Source organism: Centroberyx gerrardi, chromosome 16, assembly GCF_048128805.1.
Source record: "Centroberyx gerrardi isolate f3 chromosome 16, fCenGer3.hap1.cur.20231027, whole genome shotgun sequence".
Classification (NCBI taxonomy): Eukaryota; Metazoa; Chordata; class Actinopteri; order Beryciformes; family Berycidae; genus Centroberyx; species Centroberyx gerrardi.
This window is the reverse complement of record NC_136012.1, coordinates 6,825,202-6,839,364: the sequence shown is the minus strand read 5'-3', so window position 1 is coordinate 6,839,364 and position 14,163 is coordinate 6,825,202. Positions and strand designations below refer to the sequence as shown.

Here is a 14,163-nt window from a genome sequence, read left to right as displayed (position 1 = left end):
GACCTGGCTGATTGATGCTGACACCATACAAGACAGTCAGACAATATAGATCTAACACTCAAGGTGCAGAACAAAGCGTAACACCTTGCAAATAGCAGCATATAGTGGTAGCAGTTGCAGACGAGACGTACTGCATGACAGCAGACTAAACATGAAAAAACACTATGAGTATATTATTCAAAGCCAGTGTAGCAGCATTGGCATCATAGTAACAGATGTTCAGAACACACCCAGGTTGATGTATAGGAGAGCGTGCGTAAATGACAGATGCACAAATATAGCTTGGTCGATAGACTCTCGACTAAATAGCTTGTGTCAGTGTCCATGTGCAGATTAGCACGGTTCAGTCGGTCTGTCAGGCGAGGGTGGTGTGTGTGTGTGTGTGTGTGTGTGTGTGTACATGTGAGAGTATGTCTGGGGATGGAGGATGTGAGGGGGGGCTTGGGGTTTTGGTGGCTGAGCTACTGAAAGCAGAAATTTATAGCATTTGTGAGCAATGTTAGTGCAAGTCAATGGGGATAAAAACATTCCTGTTAAAAAGTCACATGTTGTAGCGCCTTCCAAACTGTTTCCTAGTGTCAAAACCATAAAAAATGATACATAGATAGATATACAGATATATTTTCTGTTGATTTATAGGGTAGACATGGGGCTGGTTTCATAAACAGGAACTAAAGGGGAATTCCACTGAATTTTAGTATTCAAATGTTTTTGTGCACCTGGAGGAGATGATACTGGGCTGAAGGGATGCTGACGGATTCCCAAACGGTTTCATTTGATGGCCTTAAACAGATACACATCAGACTACAGACCCCCATTTGATAAGATTCATCTGAGAGGGTATTTACTTTTTAAACAGCGCTTAGAAATGCATTACATAACTGTTCATATTGCAGCTGGGAAGAGAACAGAGGAGAGAGTGACACCTGTGATCAAAGTAGTCATTCTTCTGCATTCTGTCATTAGCTTAACTTTTACTGTTTGAAATAACAGTTAAACTATATTTAATTGTGCTGAGGATCCTCTGGGACCCCCTTGAAGAACTCCTAGGAGGCCCCCGGGCCCCAGCTTGGGAACCACTAGGCTGTAAACACACACACACAGAAGCCCACACAGATAGAGACAGGCTCCCAGAGACGCAACGATAAAGTGAGAGAAACTAAGAGGGATGGAGACACACACACACACACACACACACACACACACACACACAGCAAATGGATCTCTGCGTCTTGCCGGCTTTCAGACAGACAAATGTTCTTTGTAGGTAATAGGGCTTCAGAAGTGAGGATGAGGAGCCGTCCTGAAATTCATCTAGTCAAAAAAAAAAAAAAAAAAAAGCGAGGGGTGGAGACCAGAAGGAGAAGATGGAGAGAGAGGGAAAAAAGTCAAAATGAAATAGTGAGAGAGAGAGAGAGAGAGAGAGAGCGAAGAAGACATCTAGACAGAGTAAAAGAGATAGGAGGGAATCAGACAGAGAGAGGGCGCATTAATTAGGGAGCGAGTTGATAACAAATGTATTAGCCGGGCCTCTGAAGGACGGCAGGAGAGGTGGAGAGAGAGAGAGAGGAGAGGAGGAGAGGAAGAGGGGTGAGGGAGATAGGAACAAGTTAACGGAAGGGGGAAGAGAGGGGGAGAGAGATGGAGAAAAAGACAGAGAGTAATTATGAATGAGGTGATAAGTGGGTAATAAAAGTCCTGGAGGACAGCAGGAGCGGCAGAGACAGAGGAGAGAGAGGAGCGGAGGGGGAGAGAAAGAGGGTAAGGATGCTCTGATATACCACTTCATGACTGTCGATACCGACTCTCGGTACTTAAACTCTGAGTATCAGCAAATAGTAATACCTGAAAAATACTAGAGATGTCAGAAAGTCCCAAATTCTGTCTTCCAACAAGGAAAAAAGCGACGGAACACTGTAATTCCACGATTTCTGTCAAGCTGCAGTTAGCCTCTCTGGCGTCACGTCAACATGGCGGCAGACACTGTAAACGCTACACAGTATCTTCAAAATACACTTAAGTTTGATTTTCAGCATTGTATGACCTTAAATGTATTAAATCACCTGTGTGGTAAATGGTTAAACATATACATTTGAACTGAAAAGCAGCACATTCAGTTGCTAACGTTCTATGCTAACTAGCTAGCTAGCGCTGCCAAATGTCGTTAACGTAACTTTAGCTGCTGCATGCAGAAAGAAACCAGCCATGTAAACATTCGTTTCTTGCGGGCGTCCATGCTTTTCATCTGTTGTTTTGTTTTTTTAGAAACTGGACACTGGCAGTTGTAATAGTGCTGGGAAACTGTAATTAAGACCAGCTGGGGATTTTCGACTTCCAACTTTGAACTGAACGAAGCATTAGACCTTCAGTTTGATATTTGACAAAAATACTTTGTATCCTTTTTTCTCCATTAGAGAGAGATAAAATCTTTTGAGTTCTAACACAGAAAACCAAGAGGCTTTGCTTTGGTCGCCTATGAGTTACAAAACCGGTTGTTTTCCCCATTGATAGGTCATTTTAATGTCATTCTTCATTCTTCATTTTAATTTATTATCAATAGTTTAGCTTGGTCCCAGGGTTATGAGAAATTTACATACACATGGGACACACTATTAACTGTCAGTTAGATTGGTGTAAGAGGTTTTCTGCAGGACACCGACAATATGTGTTAATCAAATATTATGCTTTATTCAGTTAAGACATTTCCTTGCAAGAATGAAATCTAAATATTAATATTTCTGTTCACTCCCAAATCCCAAAACATTTAACTACAAATCCCTTTGGCTCTTCCCTTCTCCTGAAAGACTGGGTAGCCCACGGGAGACACGCACACACGCGCACACACACACACACACACACACACAGGCATACGGGCAAACAGACGCAATCACACAAGTACGCATGCATAAAAACACATTCACACACACAGACAGTAAGTTGGTCTTTGGGGAACTGGATCCTCTCCTTTAGGGGAAATATGAGCCAGTGAAATGTCTCTAATTCGGTTCTTAGTAGCTGTACTTAAACCATAGCTGTGTAATGTACTGAAAATAATAGAAAAATGGAATTAGATTTTCAATCAGAGAATTAACCTATTTTACTGTAAACACTGCTATTTAGCAGCCATATTTAAAACATGTTGGGTAATGAACAGAACATAATTGACAACTGAAATTCTAATAAATTAAACCAGTAGTATAATCTTATGTTCTGCATCTTTTCTCCTTTATTGAGATATTTTGGCAGCCATTTTATGTCGATTCATCATTACCATAGCATTCCAGCGTATCTAAAAAATTTCTAGCTAATCGTAAACACTTTGAAAAGCCATGAAAATCATCACATTTGATTAAAACACCATGGTAGTCTATGGCAGTAAGTCAGTTACATTTTCCTCCATTAGCTGCTCTAGGGCTCCGCTGTTTCTAATGGCATTCAGGCTTTTTTATTCTTTTTTTTATGCTCAATATGAATAGTAGCAAACGGACAAGGTCACCTCTTGAAAAGTACGATCTTGACTTTCACTACATAATTAAATAATATTAAATACTGTATGCACTGCAGCCTTTGTGTCTTTTTGGGTTTAAAGAGTTTGTAGCTATTTTTTAAATTTAGTCTCCATCTTTGTTGCTGTGGTGTTTCTGCACTACTCTTCCCAGAGATCACCTGTCAATCAAACAGTGTGTCCAGTACTGTGGCGTCTTTCTCCTTGGATTTTCTGTTGATGCAGTTTCTGTAGGTGGCGCTCTTTTCTCTGTCTGTTCAGCCATGGTGGCTATCACTACTCATGTTAACTACCCAGTTCTTCTTCTGTTGATTCCAAACAAACCGGACACGTGAAACGCATCACTTCCAGGGGATTTTTCCCCAGGAAAGAGCTACCAGACACCGGCTGTTTAGAACAGCAAATGTAAAAGCTTTCATGAACTGGTTGAAAGCTGAATCACTATTGTGTCTATTCATGTGAAAATGTTGCAGATTACTACTTTAAACTGTGAATTTCGAAGTAAGTGCATGTCCCCGGAGCAGCTAATGCTAGTGCTTGACAGATGATGAAGTCCCCACAGTGCTACCTGCGCTAAAAAATGAAAATGTCAAAACGGCAAAACGCAACATCACTTTGTGTCAAGAATGACACGGCAGTCACATATCAAAAATGTCGCTGTTGTGCTTTAACAAGAGCGTCATTAGAGTTAGCAAATGTCATCAGGGTTCTCCTGTTAACACTGTAGGCCAATTACAACCGCTCAAACACACACACACACACACTCACTCTCTCTCCTCTCAACTCTCTCTTGCTTTACTCTGTGTCTCTCTGTGTCTCGTTGCCTCTTTCTACCCGGTGTAAATAATGTAATTTGTCACAGACAGGCTTCCGTGTAGGAGATGACCTTTTGAAACCTCACAGTAAATTGGTCTCGGCTAGAAAAGCTACGTCATTAGCCCTCTCTCTGTCTCTCCCTCTCTCTGCCTCTCTCTCTCTCTCTCTTTCTCTCTGCATTCAAATTCAATTTTATTAATTTTGTTTAATTTTAAATCCGGTGTTTAATCTACTCTCCTGTAAGGCTAACTAGCTTGCTCCGTCCGTCTCTCTCGCTCTCTTTCTCCCAACACACACGTGCCAGACACACACATACACATGCACACACACACACACACACACAAAACCAAATCATACAACCCTGCTGGGATTAATTGGACGAGCCTTTTGATTGGCTGATGCGAGCGAAAGTGTTTTAATTGAAATACCCGCAACTGCTTATCAGCGCTCTCTGTTAAATCTCTCTCTCTGTTTCTCTCTCTCTCTGTATAGTATAACATCCAGGCATTTTCAGTATGTTGGAGTAAATATGGTAGTGCAACAGCATACTGGTCAGCAATTACTCTACTAATTGCCAGTTAGCAGTCTGATATCTTCTCCGTCAAGCTCAGGAAACATCACAACACTCTCGGTGCTTCCATCATACTGATGTTGGGGAAAAATGAGCCGACTGAACCGTTTTAAATTCAAATTACAAAAACATCCCACTGATCAGCGGCTATACAGTTTTCAGACATGCCCATGCAGAGTGATGATCAACACCGCTATCTGCCCCCTTAAAAGACTCACACACACACACACACACACACACACACACACACACAGGCTCTCACACACACTGATATAAAGACACAAAGTAGGTATCAGCAATATCAGGAGTGCCAACTGCAACAGAGAGGAGAGAACTACTAGAGTACTGGGTTCTAGGGTGTGTGTGTGTGTGTGTGTGTTTGCGTTTGAAAGAGAGACTGTGTAAGTGTGTGTGTGTGTGTGTGCACGCGTTATCATTCCTCAGCACCATGCTCCTCTTGGCAGATGGCACTGCCAACCTCAGGACCTGGGGGGGCGGGAGTGTGTGTGCGTGTGTGTGTGTGCGTGCACGTCTGTATGTGTATGTGTGTGTGCGTGTGTGTGTGTTGTGTTGGTATCTTGGGGGCACAAGGGCAGGAGCTACCTTGTGTTGACTGCCAAGCCTCTCGCTCTCTCTCTTTCTCTAAACCCCTCCAATACTCACTCACACACACACACACACACACACACAGACACTCTTGCTGATATGCCTTGCCCAAGTCACGACTTTTTATTGTGTATTTGATTGGATTCTATGTTTTTTTTTTTATCATTTCTAAAGCACAGTGGTAACACTGCCTATGAAAGGTGCTGTAGAATGAAGCTTATTATTATTAGTAGTAGTAGTAGTAGTATTAGTAATAATAGCAGTAGTATTATTATTAGTAGCCTATTATATCCCTTAATAGTTAAGTGTTACCCTGAAAAAAGCAGTCACCAAAATGACAAATTGGGAATGAAAAGCGCAGACCTTGGCATAGACAGAGAGGTGCAGACGAATTTTGAGAGAACGAGAGAAGAAAGAGAGGGAGAGACAGAGACTGAAAAGCCTTTTGAGAGGCAGAGCAGAGAAATACAGGAAGAGCGATGCGAGATGGGGAATGCGTGGACGGAAACAAGACACATTTTCCTAAAGAGACGCTCGGCTCCGTATGCGAGGCGACGTTCCTAAATGAGATTAGCAATCAATAACCGGGGCAGTAAACAAAATACACGATCGCCGCGAGAGCCGTTCATTAGCCGCCGTCCCGCAGCGGGGCCGATGGGGACGGCTCTTCTTAACCTTTATTTACACGGGGCGGGTCGACGGAGCGCACCTGCTCTTGTACTGCAAGTCCCTGCAGGAATAAAAAGGGGCTGGTAAAGTCCCGGTGGATTAGCAGGGTAAGGCAACATAGACATGTACTGCCAATTAGGGCTGTTATCATAGAGAAACATATTGTGAATGAAATAATGATACTGAGTTATCATGTCCAAATGAATGATAAAAACACACATACTTAATTAACTAATTAAACTCATAAGTATCACAACAAATTAAGGAATATTATTTGAAAATGAGTTTCATCATGTTTTACATTACCATGCACTTCAATGTGATGAACATCAATTTGATTCTTAAGTGATTTCTTATTAATTTTGCCCAATGTTGTGGGTCTGAATCTGCTCACAGCTTCTATTGCAGCTCCCCCTCCCTTCCTTACCCGCGTCTCTCCGCTGTGTATTGTCTAATAAAGCAAAACTACCCCAAAAGCAATCTTTAAAGAAGACATAAAAGGGGCTTTTATATCTAGAGCAATAATCACACAAATAAATATGAGTATTTAAAGGTGGAACAGCGCTGTGAAGACAATGACTGTGCCAATATTAGACCAGCAGCTACAGCAGAAGCTCGCTGATCCAGTCCCACGGGGAACACCTGGTACAGTTATGTACGCTATTCCTCTTTACAGTCTAATTAGTGCTTACAAGGCTTGTAGCTGCATCGACGGGGAAATCGCAATAATTGCACGCTATTAAAAGAAAATCTTTGAACATTGTGGCATGTTTCATATCTGCGAGTTTGGTCAAGCAGTTACAGCTGCGGCAGGCAGCTCGAATGCTAAATATTAAATGACTTAAATATTTGAATATTGACTTCATTTTTAATTAGGGAGAGCTTTTGATCCGGAGACTATTCCATCCAAGTCTCTTTTTACATAGATGTTTCAGCTTGAAGAGACACACCTCTGTGTAAGTACTTGTCTTTTACACTGTATTGAGCTATTGACTCCCTGTCAGCTCTTATCACCTGATGTTTGCGGTGATTTGTCTTGTGCGCTTTTATGCTATGTGTTTTTACTGTGGTTTTATTATCCGTTTGAATTGTTAAGTTGAATGAATGAATGGCTACAAATAAAAACACCACATAAATCTTCCCTCTGACCATGTTTGTGCCAGAAAGCAGTGCTGCCTACAATCTACAGTACTGTATATCATGACCTTGGAATTATAAGCCTTTTGGTCAAAAATGAGATATACACACAACATAGCTCTTCATACATGGTGGCTGAAGTTTTGTAAATGTTTATCTAAGTCAATAAAAAAATAGCTTTAAAGGTAAAAGTAAAAAGTAGATTATAATGGATGTATTGTTTTTGCTGGCGAGAGATTTCAGCACCTTGGACAGCGGCTGTTTCCTCCCAGATGGAAACCAGGTGAGCTCATTGGTTCATTCTGGTTGGCACAAAGTAACACAGATCCAATTCTACAGCCTCGAGGGACAATTGTGCCACCAACATGTGTTAAAATGGACTTTTGTAAGATAGTAGCAATCCGTCTGGTACAGGTTTTGTGTGTGAGCCTTTGTGAATGTTTGGCAGTCCGGACTGAGATGAGCCTCGTCTTCCTTTCACAGCCTCAGTGATGTTTAGCGATGCTCCTGTGTGAAGTGTCCGTTAAGTGGAGCTGGTTTGGCAAGCAGATTTCGGACTGATGAATGAGTCCTGAGCCTGGAAGTGTGACTGAATTGATTGAAACCTTGGGAGGATGGATGGGCAGATTGAATACTGGACTGTGAGACTGAACACTGAATGCATTGACTATAAACTGTCGTCCTGTATATGTCATCCTCTCATCCTCTTCTCTCCTCATCCCCTTCTCAGACTCAGTTTTTCACCCCAGTCTGGAAAGTTCAGTTTTGATTCCAACTCTATTTTAACACACAATATAATAAACAAAATAAAAACAAAATATATAATATAAAAAATGTAAATACTACTACTACTACCAATACTACTCCTCCTCCTACTACTACTACTACTACTACTACTACTAATAATAATAATAATAATAATAATAATAACATACCAATAAACATAATTACATTTTTTTTGTCATCAAAATCTCCAAACTACTCGTAGCGCAGCTGGAACCTTATAATTCCAAGCCGACGATATGTGTAATCAATTCACTAATTAACTATTTAAATGGTTCAACCAATCACCATCAGTGTCAATTAACATGCAGAGCGATCTCCCCCTGATTCCACTAGCATGATTAGCCAGATACATGATGGGCAATTACAGCGAGGCGTATGCAACAGTCAAATGCGAAAACCCATTACAATCATACAAAGCCTTCAGATCTCGGTGTAAGAGAATGAAGCGAGGGGAGAGAGAGAGAGAGAGAGAGAGAGAGAGAGAGAGATGGAGAGGGGGAGGAGGAGGGAGAGAGAGAGAGCAACAAAGAAGAAGAGGAGATGAAAGGGTATTTCTTCGGGAGGAGGAGGAGGAGGAGACCTACAGCGTACGATTCGTTCGGATTTAACAAAAGGCGCGGGGAGCTTCAGGATTGTCTACTCTCGTTTTTTTTTTCCCTTTAAAATGTCTAGTTAGAGGGAAAATCCACTGTCAAGGCAGGAGTCACACATCAATGCTGGCAAGTGACAAACTTTTAACTCCTGCTTTAGAGGCATTCATGCATCAGCCTTCATGGGGTTTGAGCTGTGAAATCCATTGTGTGGATTTTTTTTTTTAAAAATGAGAAAATAACACAGTTTCTCTCAATTTCTCAACAGTTGACGATGTTTTCATCTCCCAGCGGCCGTGCGATCCCTACGATCTCGGACGAGTTGGGTCGTGATTTATGAACATTTATAAACGCTGAGTCGTCAGCTACATCAAAAGACCCTGGTGAGGAGCGGGGCAATGTGTTTGTGTCTCAATCTGCTCATGTAGTACATAGACCCATACAGACACGGCCATTTGTTTCCTTTGGTCTGCACCAGAGTGGGAAAGTTTACTTTTGTTGCATTTTTTTGCATTTGATTTGTTTAGTTCCAATTACAAGTGAACCAAGAGCTTGTAAACAAAAGTCTTGATTCCAGTCAGGCCCTGTAACTTTAGCTAAGCATGATGGGACTTGGCTGCGCTCTTTTGCTGTAGTTTCCCTTCTCTGGTGTTCATACCGGTTAAAAATATGTGAAGAAATAGCTGAATATGAGCATCAGGCCAGACTGTGGTTTGCCCTCGGGTCGTTTTTATTATGTTAGGCTTGCAAAGTATGAGGAAGTGCTGGCTATCGGATGTCCATATCCGTCTACTTATACCCATAATACCTTGTGTTTTTGGGGTCATTTCCTGTAGTTGGTTCGGATCATGTTCTCACTCCTAATGAACAGCACCAGACTCGCATTTTGAGGCATCTAACTGCGGTTATTTGGCGCCACACAAGTTCAAATAGCACCCAAATTTCTCATTTCCCACGTGCTGTAAATGTACTAAATTCTAACACACACACACACACACACACACAGCATCCACCTCGTCATCTGATCGGCAGCACCTTTCATTGTTGGACGTGGCATTTTTAATCTTTGCCGCTTCTGTGTTTCGTTTCACGCAATTAAGCGTATTGCTGCGAGCCCGATTTCCCATCAGGGACGATTTACAGCGCCGGCTCTGGCGGTGGAGCGGTTGTGGGGGGGGGGGGGGGGTTACACACATAGACACCCAGAGCTCGCGGCCACGGTGTGAGCGGCCCCACTCCAGCAGCGGGGGGTTAAGTACCTTCGCTCGAGGGCCCTTCGACGGGAGCCGCCGAGGGAGAGCACCAGCGCTGGGATAAGGACTTGGAAACAGCGGCCGCCAGCTCGCCTATAGTCGTCGCGCTCGCACCACAGTAAAGTCTCGGGACTGGGGGAACGTGTTATACTTTGGCACCTCCCTCGATCCTCTGTCCTCTCTATGTGTGAAACACCGATATGATGGTGGACAGCTCAGTATGTGTTCAAAAAAAATGGAAAAAACAGGAACAGGAACAGGGAAGGCTGCCATGAAAACACTGCATACAGATAGATAGATAGATAGATAGATAGATAGATAGATAGATTCAGCTTAATTCAAGACATTCACTCATCACAGCATTTCAGGACAACAGGCTAATTGACTGACTTTAGAGAACTTATCTAATTGTGTAGAACTGATCATTTCAATTTAGTTGCACCAACAAATGGATTTGCATTTGGACAGCTGCCTTGTTCTTACATAACCTTGTGTATTGACGTGGATTGCACTGAAATGACCTGCACAACACTTTATCCAACACAATGCTTACACTTAACACACCTGTAGTGGAGCATGTCTGATGTCCATACTGTTAGGATGCAGGCTATGTTGGGGTTTTTTCCAACTCTTATTTCTCCAGGGATTTTGCTGAGCGTGCATGGACTTTTTCATGTGGTCAAGTGACTGCTGTTTTGACTTTTACAGTTGAAATATCTCAGCTCTCAAAATGCCCCTCCATGACTTTCCTTAGACCCACTGTACTGTACAAACCGGTGCTGTTATATTTTCAAAATCATGCAAATAAACACGGTTTATAATTAGATTTAACAACATTCAATTGGCAGCTTCTTGGCCTTCTTTTAGGCCTCCGAAACCTCCTTTGTCCTTTCTAGTGTTAAATGGCTTGAGCAGCACCTCGCTCTCTGCAGGCCTTTGCTCTTATCTACTCCGCTGCCTCTAAAATTGCCTCATTGAGCACATTAAAGGTTTTTTAATGCGATGTAAGGTAAAGTCATGTAATGGTGTATGGGTCAGCTCAAAATCCCTTTTACTCAAGGCATGAGCGAGCAACATCACTTGGTACTGACTCTCCTCGTTGGCTGCATGTTAGCCTACACATGACAGCAGCATGTCAACATGCACACTCAACAGGCACGTCGCTGTTCACTGAGTTCATTCATATTCAACATCAATATATGTTAAAGACCAAGCAAATCCATTTGTAGGATTTATTACCTAATGACTGTTTTATTAGCACTTGCAGCACCATTTAAGACTAAGCAATGAAATGTGTGAAGCAGCAAGGTCCCATAGACATCCCAAAACCATCACAGCCCAACTTCACTCATTCATGTGTCCGTGTGTGTGTGTCCGTGTGTGTGTCCGTGTGTGTGTGTGTGTGTGTTATGCCCAAAGCAGACCAACCAGCAACACAGTTTACCAACATTTTTCTCAAATTTCCATGACCTAAATTAATAGTATACTGTATATCACAGTAACTAGTATGAAACTAACACAAGTTACATGAGAATGTAGCAGGAAAAAAACATAATGCATTTCTGAAACTAGAATAGATTTTTGTTTATATTGGAGGTCGCTTGCCTTATGATGATCACTGACTGTTGGGTAATAGTTATAACTGACCCACCTTCATTTTATTCACCACTACATCACTGCTGCTCACTATTTCACCGCACTGTCCAATAACCCGGTGCGGGTCTGACATGCAAATCAAACATTCCTCAGTATAAGAATTAGGCAGTAAAAGCCGGCGTTGTGCTGCGCGTATGTGTGCGTGCGCGCGTGCGTGCGCATGCTGACTGAGCCTGACGGTTTGTCTCAAGCAACAACGGGCAGCTTACGGTGACAAAGAAAGACGGTTCGCACGATTTCTCCCAGCGGAACGCGGGACGCAGTTCGGGTTGCCTCTCCATCTCTAACAACACACTCCTACGCATTTTAAGCCTTGCTTTTGCCTTAAAAGCGGGGATGCCATGTCCGTTCATCCCTCTTAAAAATCCCTCACACATTAAAGATAGCAATAAAAAGCTCCGAAAATAATAAATCAGCGTGTGTCGGACTTACCATGGCTGTTCAAGCTCCCAGTCTCTGAAAAAGTCGAATTCAAAGAGATCCATTGCCGCTTCGGGTGGTGGTTACAATCCAAAGCTGGTGCTACGTGGTTCTACATAGGCTACTGATACTGAGAGTGTGTGTGTATGAGAGAGAGAGTGTGTGTGTGCGCGAGAGGGAGAGGGAGAGAGAGAGAGAGAGTAGACACAAGCGGCTGCCGCTGCCAGGAAGCTGCTACGTGGTCGAGGCAAGCTGACAGCCAGGCAGAGGTGGAGGGAGGAGAGAGAGAGAGAGAGAGAGAGAGAGAGAGAGAGAGAGAGAGAGAGAACACACACACACACACACTGAAGAGCAGAAGAAGACAAGCCACACTGCAAAAAAAATCCTTCCTAACAAGTATTGGGCTATTTACAGTGCACAGAGTCTAACAAAAAATCACCCTTTTTCCCACAAAATCATGTAAGAAGTGGGTCAGTTGTCTTGAAACATTGACTTGGCAATGTGTGGAAACTAGTTTATAGAAAACAGTTGTTTCAAGATGTTATTTATATTGTGTTTGGTGTTGCTGTCACAGATCACATTTGATCAGATCGATCTTCAGCGCAGGAAACCACTCTATACCATACTGTGTCCTGACAAGACATTTCAGCTTAGAAGACACACACACACACACACACACTCAAACACATAGAAATACACTCTGGTTTGCATTCCAATATAACAAGTCAGATTCAAACTTGCGGGTCTCCCACAGGAATCCATTAAAAGGTGATTTTCAAGGTGTTACTACCTTATCCAACAGTATAAAATGGAGAATGGCAGCAATCAAACCTATGGCAATGAAGTATATGGGATAAGTGCATTGGCACAGTGAGCCATGAGGACTGTTTGTACAAATAAAGTATGCATTAGTGCAGTGGTTCTCAACATGGGGTCTGGGGACCACCAGAGGTCCTGGTTCCAGGGGGTCCCCAGCAAATTGATGAATTGCAAAACTTCACCATTATTTAGTTCACAATTAGAGAATGTAGAAGAATGACTGTTTTGATCATAGTTTCACTGTTTATCTCTCTACCTACAGTACAGATAGTCATGGGATTCTGGACAAAATCATATCTAACAATAAAAATATGCTCAGATTTGGGTTTGATTCCTTGATATGAAAAGGTTGAGAATCACTGCATTAGCGCATGGCATGGAATAATATCACTACCTACTGTATGTGACAAGATGCATGCAGAGTGGAATTAAAGCTGCACTAGGCAAGATTTTTATGTAAAAATCCACCTGTCTTATCAGCCTAAATCACAAAGTGGGGCTGCAACAGAAAAGAACGTCACATCCCCGCTAACTGAGACACCATAGATTTGCCCAAATTAAATTCTGGTGTAAGTATGGACACTTCTCCACACCAAGAAGTGACAAAGCTGGACTCACCAACATTAGATCTTTTTCCTCTCTTGTCTCTTTGGTATAGAGTATCACAGACCTCAAGTTCAAATTTTTGAAACAGTTCCCTCTCGCTGCCATTTGGGGTCGCCAGTGTGCAAAGTTGCCTAGTGCAGCTTTAATGAAATAACTGGGTGTAGAGAGGCAGGGAAGCAGTAATTAATAAGAATGAATGTTCCCAAAAACATTCCCATCTTCCCATCAGCCTCCATCTTTGTTGCTGTTGTGTTTCTGCACTGCTCTTCCCAGAGATCACCTGTCAATCAAACAGTGTGTCCAGTACTGTGACGTCTTTCTCCTTGGATTTTCTGCTGATGAAGTTTGAGTTTCTCTTTTCTTTGTCTGTTCAGCCATGGTGGCTATCACTGCTCATGCTAACTACCCAGTTCTTCTTCTGTTTATTCCAAATAAACCGGAAACATTAAACGCATCACCTCCTGTGAGCCAGACACAGAGTGTTTAGAACAGCAAATGTAAAAGCTTTCATGAACTGGATAGAGGTTGAATCAAATGGCACAGATTATTAGAGGATTTAGGGAAATTAGAGGAACGTCACACCAGGACCTTTAAGTAGAAAGTATGTCCAGCAAATAGATAAAGTAGAAAAGACATGAGGAAGAAGTAAAAAAAACCTGCCCACCATCCCCTCTTTGCTATCATACACTTGGTACAACACATACCCGGTGGCACGTTTTACTGTTTACG

The 14,163-nt window shown here is 42.4% G+C and overlaps 1 protein-coding gene across 1 annotated transcript in view; it reads right to left on the bottom strand.

The window, feature by feature from the left end:
• aff2 (AF4/FMR2 family, member 2) overlaps positions 1-12,074 on the bottom strand; it is a 121,812-nt gene extending 109,738 nt beyond the window's left edge. The window contains exon 1 of the mRNA XM_071927121.2: positions 12,022-12,074. Coding sequence (XP_071783222.2) covers positions 12,022-12,074 — 53 coding nt within the window. The remainder of the gene's footprint in view (positions 1-12,021) is intronic.
• Positions 12,075-14,163: the final 2,089 nt, after the last annotated feature.